At 39.9% G+C, this 13,213-nt stretch overlaps 1 protein-coding gene across 1 annotated transcript in view; it reads left to right on the top strand.

Annotated features, from left to right (window-relative positions):
* The window catches only part of PAK5 (p21 (RAC1) activated kinase 5), a 278,955-nt gene that overhangs the window by 226,544 nt on the left and 39,198 nt on the right, over positions 1-13,213 (top strand). The window contains exon 4 of the mRNA XM_045808933.2: positions 9,747-10,532. Coding sequence (XP_045664889.1) covers positions 9,747-10,532 — 786 coding nt within the window. The remainder of the gene's footprint in view (positions 1-9,746; positions 10,533-13,213) is intronic.

Below are 13,213 nucleotides of genomic sequence, written 5' to 3'. Positions count from 1 at the left end.
AATGGCAAACAGGCCATTTTCCAGTTCATGAGGAATCTTGCTTTTTACTAAATTCACAAAATTGTTCTTAGACATATTGTAGCTTATTATAATTTGTGCTAAACATAACACTAGTTTTAGTGAAGGAATTGGCTTATTTGGATTCTGTATGATCATTACATATTTCCTGAGAAGATCTTAATGACTAGAAGTCCTCTCCACTGGTGCCACTTGGAGATATCCTGTCCTGATTCTCCTATTTTCCAGGAATATGCGATTCCAGCTATTCACCCTATTAGCCCCACCCCCTGTGGTTACCAAAATGATGTATGTAGAAAGCTGAAAGAAAACAGAAGATCCGAGGTCTTCTGGTGTTAGGAAATACAGCTGAGAATTAGCATTTCTTGCCATAAGGATTCAAGTATTTCAGATCTGTCTGTCTGTTGTCATGTACACAGCTGTTTCCAGCCACATTCCTTAATAAAACAAGGGAACTGGTTCTCTGCAAACAGGGTGAGAATTCAGATAAGTTGTTGAAAGTAGATACTTTCTGAGAGATTCCTGGTTTGTACTTGAGTCATGGGAATATTTAGCTTATTGACCTCCGGAGAAGTGTTTACCCAGAACGACAAAATAGAATACGTTCTCGAAGAGGGTAGAAGACACTGTTTTTTAAAAAGAAATGCAAGGTCTTATTAGGGCAAGCCTGTTAATTACACACTTCATTGTTGTCAAGGTTAATACAGTTTGTGAGAGGAGAGGCCCTTTTTCATCTCTTCCTCAGAACAAGGGGAGACAGCTGTGCTTACGGATAGATCCATTATAGCTTATCACTGGCCGGCAGCCTGAGGAAGGAGCACCATGAAATATGGCCGCTGTCACCAAGACAGCAGACGCTGAGCTGGGCCAGGCACAATGGAAAGACAATGAGAATCAGGGTGTCAAGCTCAAATAGATTGGGTTGCATTGATTTTTAAGGCCTGGCTCTTCCGCAGCATGAAATTCACCGATACTCTTGTTATTATATTATTGATCTCTAAAACTGCACAATCTTGCTTTCATAAACATCAGACACCGACAGCCGTAAATAGTGATTCTTATATTTTGAAGCCTGGTTAAACCATGTTGTAAAATTCTGCGTGTTTGGATTTCATGATCATTGCTTTGCTGTTTATGATTCCTTAAAGTGAAACCTGTGTCAGGGAAACAACTACCACCTCGGTTGGATCTTCCTGATTAAATAAGGGTCTTTAACCCTTCTTTTCTTCTCTTCCTTTTAAGCAGGTCAACAAATTATTTTTCATAGATATTTACATTTTGCAAGCCCCTGCTTGTCAACACTGATTTAGTAGTTTTCACGGAAAGAGAGAAAAGCATGTGCTTCCTTTAAAAGTGATACATTTATACCATCTGTAAATATCTCCAAATGCTAAAAAGGCGATCCAAGGAAAGACCAGGCCTTATATAGCCGGTAACATTATCTTGGGGGTTTTCTTTGTTGTTGTTGTTGTTGTTGTTGTTGTTGTTTTGGTTTTTGGGGTTTTTTGGTTTTTGTTTTTGCTATAGATAAAATTTTCTTCTGAAATTTTCAAATATCCGCAACCACACCTTCACTTCCGTGGCACTCAGGTTTTATTCATCAATAACGCTAAGATTTATAGCTTCATACTAAGATCATGATACTGTAGAAGCAGGTGTGCCAAAATAGTGAAATCTGTTGAAGTATTCATTTTGGTTAAACATTAGAAATATTTCACCTTTATAGGGAACGGGAAAATGTTGCAAAGTGTAGCTCCTGGCAGCCAACTGTAACATCAAATAATTTTAACACAGTATGTATATATGTAATACTCTATATACATGTATATGCATATATCATGTTATCTAGAGATAAAATATATTTAAGACTATGCTATATACTTAATAAAATATGTATTTAATACTATATATATATACACACACATATATAAAATCCTGAATCCTATTAAACTGAGAAGTATACGCCAGTCTAATGTTTTTTATTATGAAAGTACCCTGGTTGTGGAAAATCTGGAAAATACACTAACCCCATTGAGTACACAGTGTGAAGAGCAGAGCAGCAGCGTTCTCACTGCCTAGGAGCTCATTCAAGATGCAGAATCAATTGAGCTACCCTAAGACCCAGCCATTGCACTACTGGGTACTTAGCCCAAAGATACAGACATAGTGAAGAGAAGGGCCATATGCACCCCAATGTTCATAGCAGCTTTGTCCACAATAGCTACATTGTGGAAGGAGCCGAGATGCCCTTCAACAGATGACTGGATTAAGAAGTTGTGGTCCATATATACGATGGAATATTACTCAGCTATCAGAAAGAACGAGTTCTCAACTTTTCTTGCAACATGGACGGCACTGGAGGAGATAATGCTAAGTGAAATAAGTCAAGCAGAGAAAGACAACTATCATATGGTTTCTCTCATCTATGGAACATAAGAACTAGGAAGATCAGTAGGGGAAGGAAGGGATAAAGAAAGGGGGGGTAATCAGAAGGGGGAATGAAACATGAGAGACTATGGACTCTGAGAAACAAACTGAGGGCTTCAGAGGGGAGGGGGTGGGGGAATGGGATAGGCTGGTGATGGGTAGTAAGGAGGGCATGTATTGCATGGTGCACTGGGTGTTATACGCAACTAATGAATCATCGAACTTTACATCGGAAACCGGGGATGTACTGTATGGTGACTAACATAATATAATAAAAAAAAAAAAAAACATTAAAATAAAAAAAAAGATGCAGAATCTCAGCCCACTCCTCAGACCTATCGAATGAGAATCTCCCTTTAACGGGCTCTGCAGGTGATTTGCATGCACATTAAGATTTGAGAAGCACAGGTCTAAGATATATAGCACCCTTAATCTCCCCAGCTAGAGATGACCACTGTCAATACTTTACCGTATTTCTATTAATCTTACTCTTCTGGACATATCTTTCCATTTAAATAGTTGGAAGTCTAATTTTGTTAATTTTTATGACTCAGACATTACATTTTTAAGAAAGATGCCAGTAGAGTGCTGACCATGACTTGAAAGTATTCCATTTTTTTTTAGATCTGTAAGCAATATTTATTTGGCATATATAACAATTGTAGTTAATTGAAGATACATCTTTAAACTCAAGAAATTTGTGTTTTGTATCTCATTACTAATAATAGTTTTTAAAAGTCTAAACCATCAACTCTTCCATTGTATAAAGCTGAGATTGATTTATTCTATTATTTGCAGGTTTTTTCCCCTAAATCACTGTCAACCTAATTTAAAAGTAAGTTTTAACTTACAAAATAGTTAAATATCTACCATTTCTTTGTACTTACTGTATGGCAGAAATCATGCCAACTGTTTTACACATATTATTGAATCACATTAACCCAATGAGGCAAAAATTGAGCCTTGCCATTTTGTGGGTTAGAAACCATGGCTTTAAAAGGTTAGGTAACTGTCCTACCAAACCCACAGCTGGTAAGTGCTGTGAGCCTGATTCGAAAGAGGGAAAATAAATACTACGTTGTTTTTAAAAAGTGTTTCTTATTCAGTGAGAGTCTTTATTTTTTCTTCTAAATAGCATTTAGCTCATAGCAATATTAATTTTTCTCCTTTCACGTGAACAAATATATAGAATTCTGTTTATTGAGTTTACTGCTATAATTTTGCATGTAAACGGAACATACATCAGTAAGTGCATGGAAACAGCAGACCCTCCAGCTCAGGTCACAGATTAATTCATGTGTTCAAACAGTGATCCTCTCATCTCCCAGAAACATCTAAATGAACTTACTTGGGAGTCAAAATTGTGAAATAGTTGTTTGTGATTGTTTGGTTTTTCATATTCCAAATATAAGATATTTATAGCACAATTAATGAGAGGAAAAAAGGACTCTTCTAAACAGAACTTCATTATGTTATCACCTAGTCATTTAAAAAATACAGATAATATGGATACAGACATATTCTAGATCTCTGTTACAGCTTTAGCTGTTACTGGATGGATGGATGGATGGATGGATGGATGGATGGATGGATGGGTGGATGGATGGATAGGTGGTTGGATGGATACATTGATAGATGATAGAAAGACATCTAAATTCCTTTCTCACAGTATTCCCCAGAAACAAAGTGACTGAGTTTCAAGTCTGCACATTCAGCTCATTAATGAAATTAGAAGAGTTTTAGTGGGACAACAGGAAGATTTAAAGGACTCAGCAGTTTCAAAGGAAGTGTTCAATAATGCCCTGATTGATCACAAAAGAATCACACAGGGAAGGATTTTTTTTCCTTCTAAATATCTGTATCTTGGTAGTGAATTTCTAAGACTAATAGCCCAGCCCCATCATAGCCATTTATTAATTTGCTGAAGATGAGCTAACAGGTTCTCTGGATCGTAATTCCTCAGGACAAGTGATTGAAATGCTAATTTGATATGAGTGGGGGACCCTTCCTCTGTTATCATAAATATCCACATAACCCTAAAGATGGTGGCATCTTAACATACTCTGATCATCTCTGTTCCTCCATCACTGAGTAAGTGATGAGCTGGTAATCACCTTTTTTTTTTTTTTTTTTTTTTTGCCATCCGAGTCCATCTATTATTTCCTCCTGGACCTAGCTTGTAACTCTCCTCTTCCTGAAAACTTTCCAGGATTTTTAGTTTGTTCATCTCTGATCTTTTCTTTACTCTATAATCTTAACGTTTTAACTTGCCTTCATTGACAAGTTGTATTTAATGTTCTTTACTCATTTCAGATTTACAAATTCGTGTCCACTGGAAGGCAGTGCATACATTGGTGTGTTTCAAGCCTGCTATATAATCCCTCCCTCCGTCAGTCTCCACAATTCCTGGAGGTGGCTGGGAGGGGTATCACTAGATATCAAGTGATAGTATCCTTTTTATAAATTGGAGAATAGGTAATGAAAAAAGGATGAAACTAAATCACATAGCAAATGTGGCTGAAATTAAGACCAGAACCTAGAATTGCCCATATGCTGTAAATTCAGCAACTCATCACTAGGGGATGGAGTGCACAATAGAAAATACTTACTTCATTGACCCATTTTTGATGGATTGGGATGCCACACAGCGAGCGTTTGCATTGCCAACTGGTGCTGTTTTGTTTAGCTCAAAAGAGTCTGAAGAGTATCTCAGAAAGAGAGCTAGACTAACCTGAAAGTAATGTAACATTCATTGTGTGTCAGCTATATTTTGATTTGAGAGAGGGAGGAAGGGAGAGAGAGAGAGAGAGAGAGAGAGAACACTAGACTAGAAGAGAGAGGGTTTGGGTTTGAATCCCAGGTCTGTTACATATCAGTGGGCAAAGTCAGGTCTGAGTTTTAGATTTACTCAGGAAAGGAAGGAGGAGGCCTTGATGATCTCTAGATTCCTTCCAACATTAAGATGCTGGAAGTGATTCTGTGGTCCCGAGCTGAATATTTCATGTATTCAGAGATAGGAAGGGTGGAGGCAGACAAGAAAGATTAATATTGTTTAAGATGGATAGAATTTAGAAAAATGATTTTTTTTTCTGGGATAGAGACCCAAAGATAACATTGAACATGAAAAATTTTAATATAGTGAACTCTTATTTGTCAAGTTCAGAGAAAGTCTGGATAAATTTTTGCTAAAGGATTATCCAAGCAGCTCCAATAATTGAGAAGGTACTTAAAGACCTTGGCATACCTTATAGTCATTATTCATGTGGCACATCAGTCAATATGGATGCCTGGGATTAGAAATACCAGGAAGCTACTTTTGGGGAAGACCATGAATTCCTGAGAACATCTTATTGAATAATGTGCCAGTTATTGATAGAACAGGAATGTGCAAGAGTATAATGTCTGTCCAGAATGCCGGCTAAAAGGACTTTTAGTTGAGCCACCGTGATATAAACAAATCAATACTATTTTCTTAAAAATGTGTACAAAACATGGCGCGCCTGAGTAGCTCAGTCAGGAGAACATCTGACTTGATTTTGGCTGAGGTCATGGTGTCAGGTCATGGGATCAAGTCCCAAGTCTGCTTAGGATTCTCTCTCTCCCTCTCCCCTTGCCCCTCACCTCCCTCACACACTCGCTCACTCACTCTCAAATAAATAAATCTTTTTTAAAAAAATTGTACAAAGCATAATTGAAGAAGAGAGGAGGCCAGTTGTTAGATCCACAGAAACAGTACCTATGTCTAAGACAGTTTGAAGAGCACCCTGAATAAATAGAAGGAGAAATGAGGAACAGGTACGCTACAATGGAAGTGCAGTAGGAAGCTGCTCCGATAGACTTGGGAGTTTTGAGGATGAGTCACTAGCATTCGTACTTAATGCATCAAAAGATGACCATTTCCTCCTTCCCTCTTCCCTGTGCTTACCCTTCCCTATTCAAGGTATTGCTTCTCCCAAGTTCATCTGTTGGGGTGGGTGTAGACGCTGTCGCTCTGAGAGGAGGTCCCAATGTACACATGACAGGTGGTTCCTTTTCTGTCTGGCAAATGCTCGCACAGAACGTCACCTGCTTGGACAATCAATCCATTTATATCCCTCCCCCACAAACCATCATAACACTCCGCATACTGGAATGCTATTCAGTGGTTTTTAAAGAAGAATGGGGGGAAATTGGCTATTAATTCACAGAACCTGGATTGACCTTAAATGCATGATAGTAAATTTAAGAAGCCAGACCAAAAGGCTCCAGACGGTGTGATTCCCTTCATATGATATTCAGGAAAGGCAGAACTATAAGGATGGAAAACAGATCAGCAGTATACCAAAGGTTTGGGGAGAAGGTAGTGTCTGACCAGGAGAAGCCCAGAAGATTCTGAGGGGGGGCAGGTGTGGAACTAATTTGTATGGCCCTGTAATGGTGAATACATGATGCTTCGCATTTGTCAATACCCATAGAACTTTCCAGCACAAAGAATAATTTTTTAAGCCAACCAGGAGATCAAGAGGATCCCAGGCTGGAGTACAAACTGTGGTAGAAGAATGTAACTGTTACACATGTGTGATATAATGTCATTGAGGGGGGTGGAGGTGTTACATAAGTAACTTTGGAGGACAGGGCTTTCTTTTGTTGTTGTTGTTTTTAAAGATTTTATTTATTCATTTGAGAGAGAGAAACAGAGAGAGTACCCAGCATGGGCAGAGGCACAGGGAGAGGGCCTGGAGATCACGCCCCAAGCCTAAGACAGATGCCAAACCATCTGAACCATGCAGGCACCCCAAAACAGGGCTTTCTTTGAATGGAATCTATAAGCCCAAAGTCCAAAAAAAATGTGCTAAACACTGTACTCTAACTGTCAATGGTGTTTCCATGGTGGTATGGGGCAATTATTCTGAAACTGTGATATCTGTATACCAGCATTGAATAACCAAAAGAATGGCAGGTGGAGATTCAGGTTTTTCACTGTTTTTCACCCACAAATAAGAGGGAAAGCTGGAATGAACCATGTGGTACTAGATTAGATTCAGAGACAACACTACAAATTCACGTTTAGCTTAATATAGTTACAGGTGGACAGATACACTTAGAGATGTGTGTGCATACCCGGGGAAGTGTGTATCCATGTACTGCCTGGCTCTGTGGACTGAGAGGCCCCGGTAGCAGTGAGCACACCCAGCATCCAGGTACTAGTTTCTAATATCCTTACCCCGTTAAAGGAGCCAGGCCGCTTGGAGGAATGGTTGATTTTAGTGCAAGGGCAGGGAACTGACCAATGAACCCTGAGCATCTTGTGGCACCAAAAAGTAAGGAAGGGCTCGAAAAATAAGAGGATGGGGCTTGTGAAAGGGACAGAGCAGCCAATCTGAAAGAACTCTCAATAACTAAACCTGGAACAATAAAAGCAACAAAACAAAACAAAAACATAGTTTAGGATTATAATCCAAAGTATAAAACACATATCCATGGTTCTATATATACTGACACAACTAAATGATTGAATAAATAAATAGGATATTCAAGTCTCCTGTGTAGAAGAATTACAATTACGTCATGTAGATACCCCTTCTCAGGGAGGGAGAGTGATTTACTTCCAAGGGTACAGTTTGGAAAGCCTGGAAGGAAGGGGAACGTCACTGTATACTGTGGAAACCTGGTGGACACTACCTGGGCCAGGTGATCAAGGCCAACATCACCAGTGATAAGCCATGTTGATGATAGGCACACTGGATATGATGTGATTAAATTGGTGTCTTACTCTGTGATCTTTCTGCCTCCTGAACCAATAACCTCATTTTGACCATGAGAAAAACATCAGACATTCTTAGTTGAGGGATATTCTACAGAGCCCCTGACCACTACTCCTTAAAACTGGCAAGGTCATCAAAAACAAGGAAAGTCTGAGAAACCATCACAGACCAGAAGAGACTAAGGAGGCAGGACACATCAGTATGAGATATCCTGGATGGGACCCTGGAACACTAGGGGAAAAGCTAATGAAATTCACATAAGCTGCAGAGTTTAGTTAATAGCAGTGTAAGTTGCCAAACAGTAAGGTATGTATGAGAGCTCTGTATATTCTCTTTGCAACCTCTCTGTTAATCTAAAGCCATTCCAGAATTGAAAGTTTATTTAGAGGAAAGGGGTACAGACCAAAAGTAGGAAAGGGGTACAGACCAAAAGTCTTCATCCCAGACGGTTTGGATGGAAAAAACCAAAACCTTGTCTTTCATCATGGAGACTTTGAGAAGCACTGATCTATAAAGCGTATGCTCTAAGAGAGCTTTTGACTTTTCCCTCTAGTTTGAAATCCTCTGTTCTACTGAGATGATTTTGAACTCCTTTGCTACTTGCTCAAAGGTATTTTTCTCTCAAAATCCTGGAAGTCTGAAGTCACAACACTTTGTTCTTTGTTCTTTGATCCACCCCCGACATATTTTGTGGCAAACCTTGTCATTGTCAAGGCACAGCTGACTGGCTTTGTAAGTGGTTTGTGATTTCTTTCTGTTCCTGGTATCCCGGTGTTATTCAGGTTCGTAAAGGGAACACTGGGGCTTGGCAGTTTGTCACTAAGCTTCAAGTACAACCATGTCAATTACTGAGCCATCCGGACGTCAGCGATGATGGTGCGGACGTGTGCCTGCTAGCAGGCATTACCGTTAGATGCTTCCTGACAATATCACATGTGATCACAAATAAAGCCTCACAAGTAATCTTCATGCTGTTCCTTACTTAGAGTTCAGAAAGTGCCTTCCTCTTCCATAAAATCTGACAACTTCAATTTTCATATGCCTTCCACAAAAGGGTAAAAAAAGTATGTGTGCCTGTTTATGGGTATGTTACTACTCAGGGGATGGTGTTTACCGGTTTTACAGATCTGAATAATGAATGTAAAAAATAACAAACATGCTTTTTCTAACCAGTTATAGACTTAAAATTATAATCAGCTTATTGTTAGAGGGTCAGGGGTATTATTTAAAGAGGGGAAGGGATGGGGAGGTTTCCCCTCACTGGTAAATAAGGCAATGATTGCTTATATCGTCTTCTAAATGGCTTTTTGATGTTAAATTGACCTACCTATTGAGATAGGTAAAAGAAAATTTGCAACGTAAGATTGTATAATATTTGACTTATTTTACCATTGAAATCAGTCAACAATTTTTTTTTCAATTATCATTTTTTAGGGGATGTTCCTGGGGTCTTTTTTCCTCTGTGGTTTAAATTAGATGGAGTAGGGGTGGGATTCTAACATCAATTTGAAAGCATGAAATGTTTTCTTTAAATGGCTTTCCCTTTACTATTCCCAGACAATCGTTAGAGGAAATAAACCGTGCAAGGAAACCTCCATCAACGGCCTGCTGGAGGACTTTGACAACATCTCCGTGACTCGCTCCAACTCCCTAAGGAAGGAGAGTCCGCCCACCCCAGACCAGGGAGCCTCCAGCCACGGTCCAGGCCATCGGGAAGAAAATGGCTTCATCACCTTCTCGCAGTATTCCAGTGAATCTGACACCACTGCTGACTACACGACCGAGAAGTATCGAGAAAAGAGTCTCTATGGTGACGACCTGGATCCATTTTATAAGGGCAGCCATGTGGCCAAGCAAAATGGGCATGTCACAAAGACCAAACACGGGGAGGCCCACTATCCTGAGATGAAGCCTTGGAAATCCGATCTCGCCAGATTTCCCCTTGATTATCACACACACTTGGACTCGCTGAGCAAACCAAGTGAATACAGCGACCTCAAGTGGGAGTACCAGAGAGCCTCGAGCAGTTCCCCGCTAGATTACCCATTCCAATTCACGCCTGCTAGAACTGCGGGGACCGGTGGGTGCTCCAAGGAGAGTCTGGCGTTCAGTGAAAGCGAGTGGGGACCCAGCCTGGATGACTATGACAGGAGGCCCAAGTCGTCCTACCTGAATCAGACCAGCCCTCAGCCCACCATGCGGCAGAGGTCCAGGTCAGGCTCGGGGCTGCAGGAACCGATGATGCCCTTTGGAGCAAGTGCATTTAAAACCCACCCCCAAGGACACTCGTACAACTCCTACACCTACCCTCGCTTGTCCGAGCCCACAATGTGCATTCCAAAGGTAAAGTTCACTGCTTCCTTCCCTCCCATGTACAGGCACCCCACAGAGGCGCTGCTAGCATGACCTTCTCACATAGATTCTAATGTGTTGCTTTGCCTTTTAAGTGAGAATCCGTGTTGAAACCCTACCTGATTTCCATCCACGAGCCCCAAGCGCAGAGGATATAGGGCAAGACACATTTATTCGTTAAAATCAAAGTCTTCGGAGATCTCCTACAGGGTTTCTGATTAAAAGTCAAAAAAATTCTTTATTTGAAAGATATTCTGATATACTACTAATAAATATTGTGTGCTCATATTATACTAAGTCCTCTGTTAAGGAGCATATGATTGTAAGCCATTAGATGGAGGAATACAGTGGTTCCCGCATTCTGGCAAAGGAGCTGTTGAAAAGGGGGAAGAAGTCAGGATTACGTGGTAAGTTTTTAATAAAGTTCATTTTAAAGTTAAATTTTAATATAATAACCATTCTAACAGGTGTGGGGTCCTAGCTCATTGTGGTTTTGATTTTTCTCGGATGATGAGTCATGTCTAGAACCTTTCCATGAACCTGTTGGCCGTTTGTATATCATCCTTAGAAAAATGTGTTTTCAGATTCTTTGTCCATTTTTTGATTGGGTTATTTGGGATTTTTTTGCTGTTGAGTTCTATGAGTGCCTTATATATTTTTTAACCCTTTAACAGCCATGTGGTTTGCACATATTTTCTCCCATCCCACCGGTGCCTTTTCATTTTGCTCACCTTGCCCTTTGCTGTGCAGAAGCTTTTATTTTGATGTAGTCCCACTTGTTTATTTTTACTATTGTTGCCATTTGGTGTCAAAGACTAAAAGTCATTGCCAAGACCAATACCAAGGAACTTACCCCCTATTTTTCTTCTAGGAATTGTATGGTTTCAGGTCCTACATTCAAGTCTTCAATGCATTTTGAGTTAATTTTTGTATGTGGTGTAAAACAGGGGTCCAGTTTCATTCTTTTACACATGGCTATCCAATTTTCACAGCACTATATATTGAAAAGACTGCCCTTTCTACATTTGTATATTCTCGGCTCCTTTGTTGAAAATTGATCGAATATATATACATATATATATATGTATACATATATATACATATGTATATATGTAGGTTTATTTCTGGTCTCTGATCTGTTCTATTGATCTATGAGTCTGCTTTTTTGCCAGTACCATACTATTTTGATCACTATAGCTCTGTAATATTGTTTGAAATCAGGAAGCTTTGTTCTTTATCAGGATTGCTTTGGTTATTTATGGTCAAATACGATTTTTTATGTGTGTGATATAGTTGAAAACTTATGGTAGAAAGCTGTGTAGGTCAAGATCATAGAGAAAGTTCTGTCCAGAGGCAATAACATTTCATCCCTGGTGTCATATTTGCCCCAGTGACCTGTTGCGTCCACCAAATAGTCATTCCTAGCTTCTGAAAAATCAAGATATTTCACTTAGAATCTTCAGCTTCTGGGTTTTAGGCTTCTCTCGGGGAAAAAAAAAAAAATGGGATGATCTGATATCCCTGGGCCCACATTTTCACCTAGCATTGGAAATGGAATTGGCTGGAGACAAAGGCTCCCCGTTAGAGGGGACAGGCCTTGCCCAGCCCACTTCATTCACCTTTCCCATTAGCCTAATCCCTAGAGGCATTTGGGATTTAATATAACTTACCCCAGCAACCTCTGCCTACTCATCTCACAGAAGGAGAAACTAAGGCCAGAAAGTCACATAGCACACTTAAGGTTTCAGAGTTAGTTGTTTGCAAAACAAGGACAAAATCCAGGTCTGGTGTTAATCCCAGTCCCATATTTTTCCCTTTATGTGGGCATATGATATTTAAGGGGCTCAACTGCATTTGCCAGTAAAACCCATGAGAGGCCCCAGTGGCCACCAGAACTCTAGGCTAAGTAGAGGAACAGGAGGAGGATGGAGGGAGGGGATAAATTGCTTCATTCCTTCCTAGATCCCTCTCCCTACAGACTTCCAAATATAAGGCAAAGCAGACCTGCTCTGAAATCTAGTTTTGTTAAACCCAGAAACAATGCAGAAAACTATCGTGGCTCAGAAAACAACAACAACAACAACAACAACAACAACAACAACTAAATAACATACTTACCCTTGGGAACTTCTATCAAGAGTTCTTCAGCCTTTATAATCAAGGGCTCCAAAGAAGCAAGCCGCTGTTCCATTGCACAGGAGACCCATGAGAAATTCACAAGCAGTTTAGTGGGAGGGCAGGAGGTGGGAGGCATGTTAGTAATTAAAACGTTTACTTGATTAAAAATATAACATCTCTCTAAAAAGACTTAGGTGCCTGTGACTTTAGAACTGTACTCTTAAAAATCTACCAATCACGTTTGGATTTCCTGCTGAGGGAAGAAATAGAGATCACGACTCAGATAATTTGGCTTTGCCTCATGGAAAGTCCTGGGGGCTCGTGGGTGATATTCACATCTCAAATAATAAGAGAAAGCATGAAACTTGTGTGGGTCTCCAGACAGAGCAAAAATGAGGAGGGAGGAATGTGTGTGAGAGAGAGACAAACAGACACCAGTTTTCTGTTTGGCCTAATAGAGAAAAAATACTGTTAACCCTCAAAAACCACTCCTCCAGGGTCATCTACCTACCTAATTTTCCTGTTGGCAGCACAGGAATCAAGGCTGTTATAAA

This window comes from Ursus americanus, chromosome 22, assembly GCF_024610735.1.
Source record: "Ursus americanus isolate L20-20 chromosome 22, mUrsAme1.1.p, whole genome shotgun sequence".
In the NCBI taxonomy this organism is placed as follows: domain Eukaryota; kingdom Metazoa; phylum Chordata; class Mammalia; order Carnivora; family Ursidae; genus Ursus; species Ursus americanus.
Note: the sequence above shows the minus strand (reverse complement) of the source record. Positions and strands in the feature narration are given on the sequence as shown.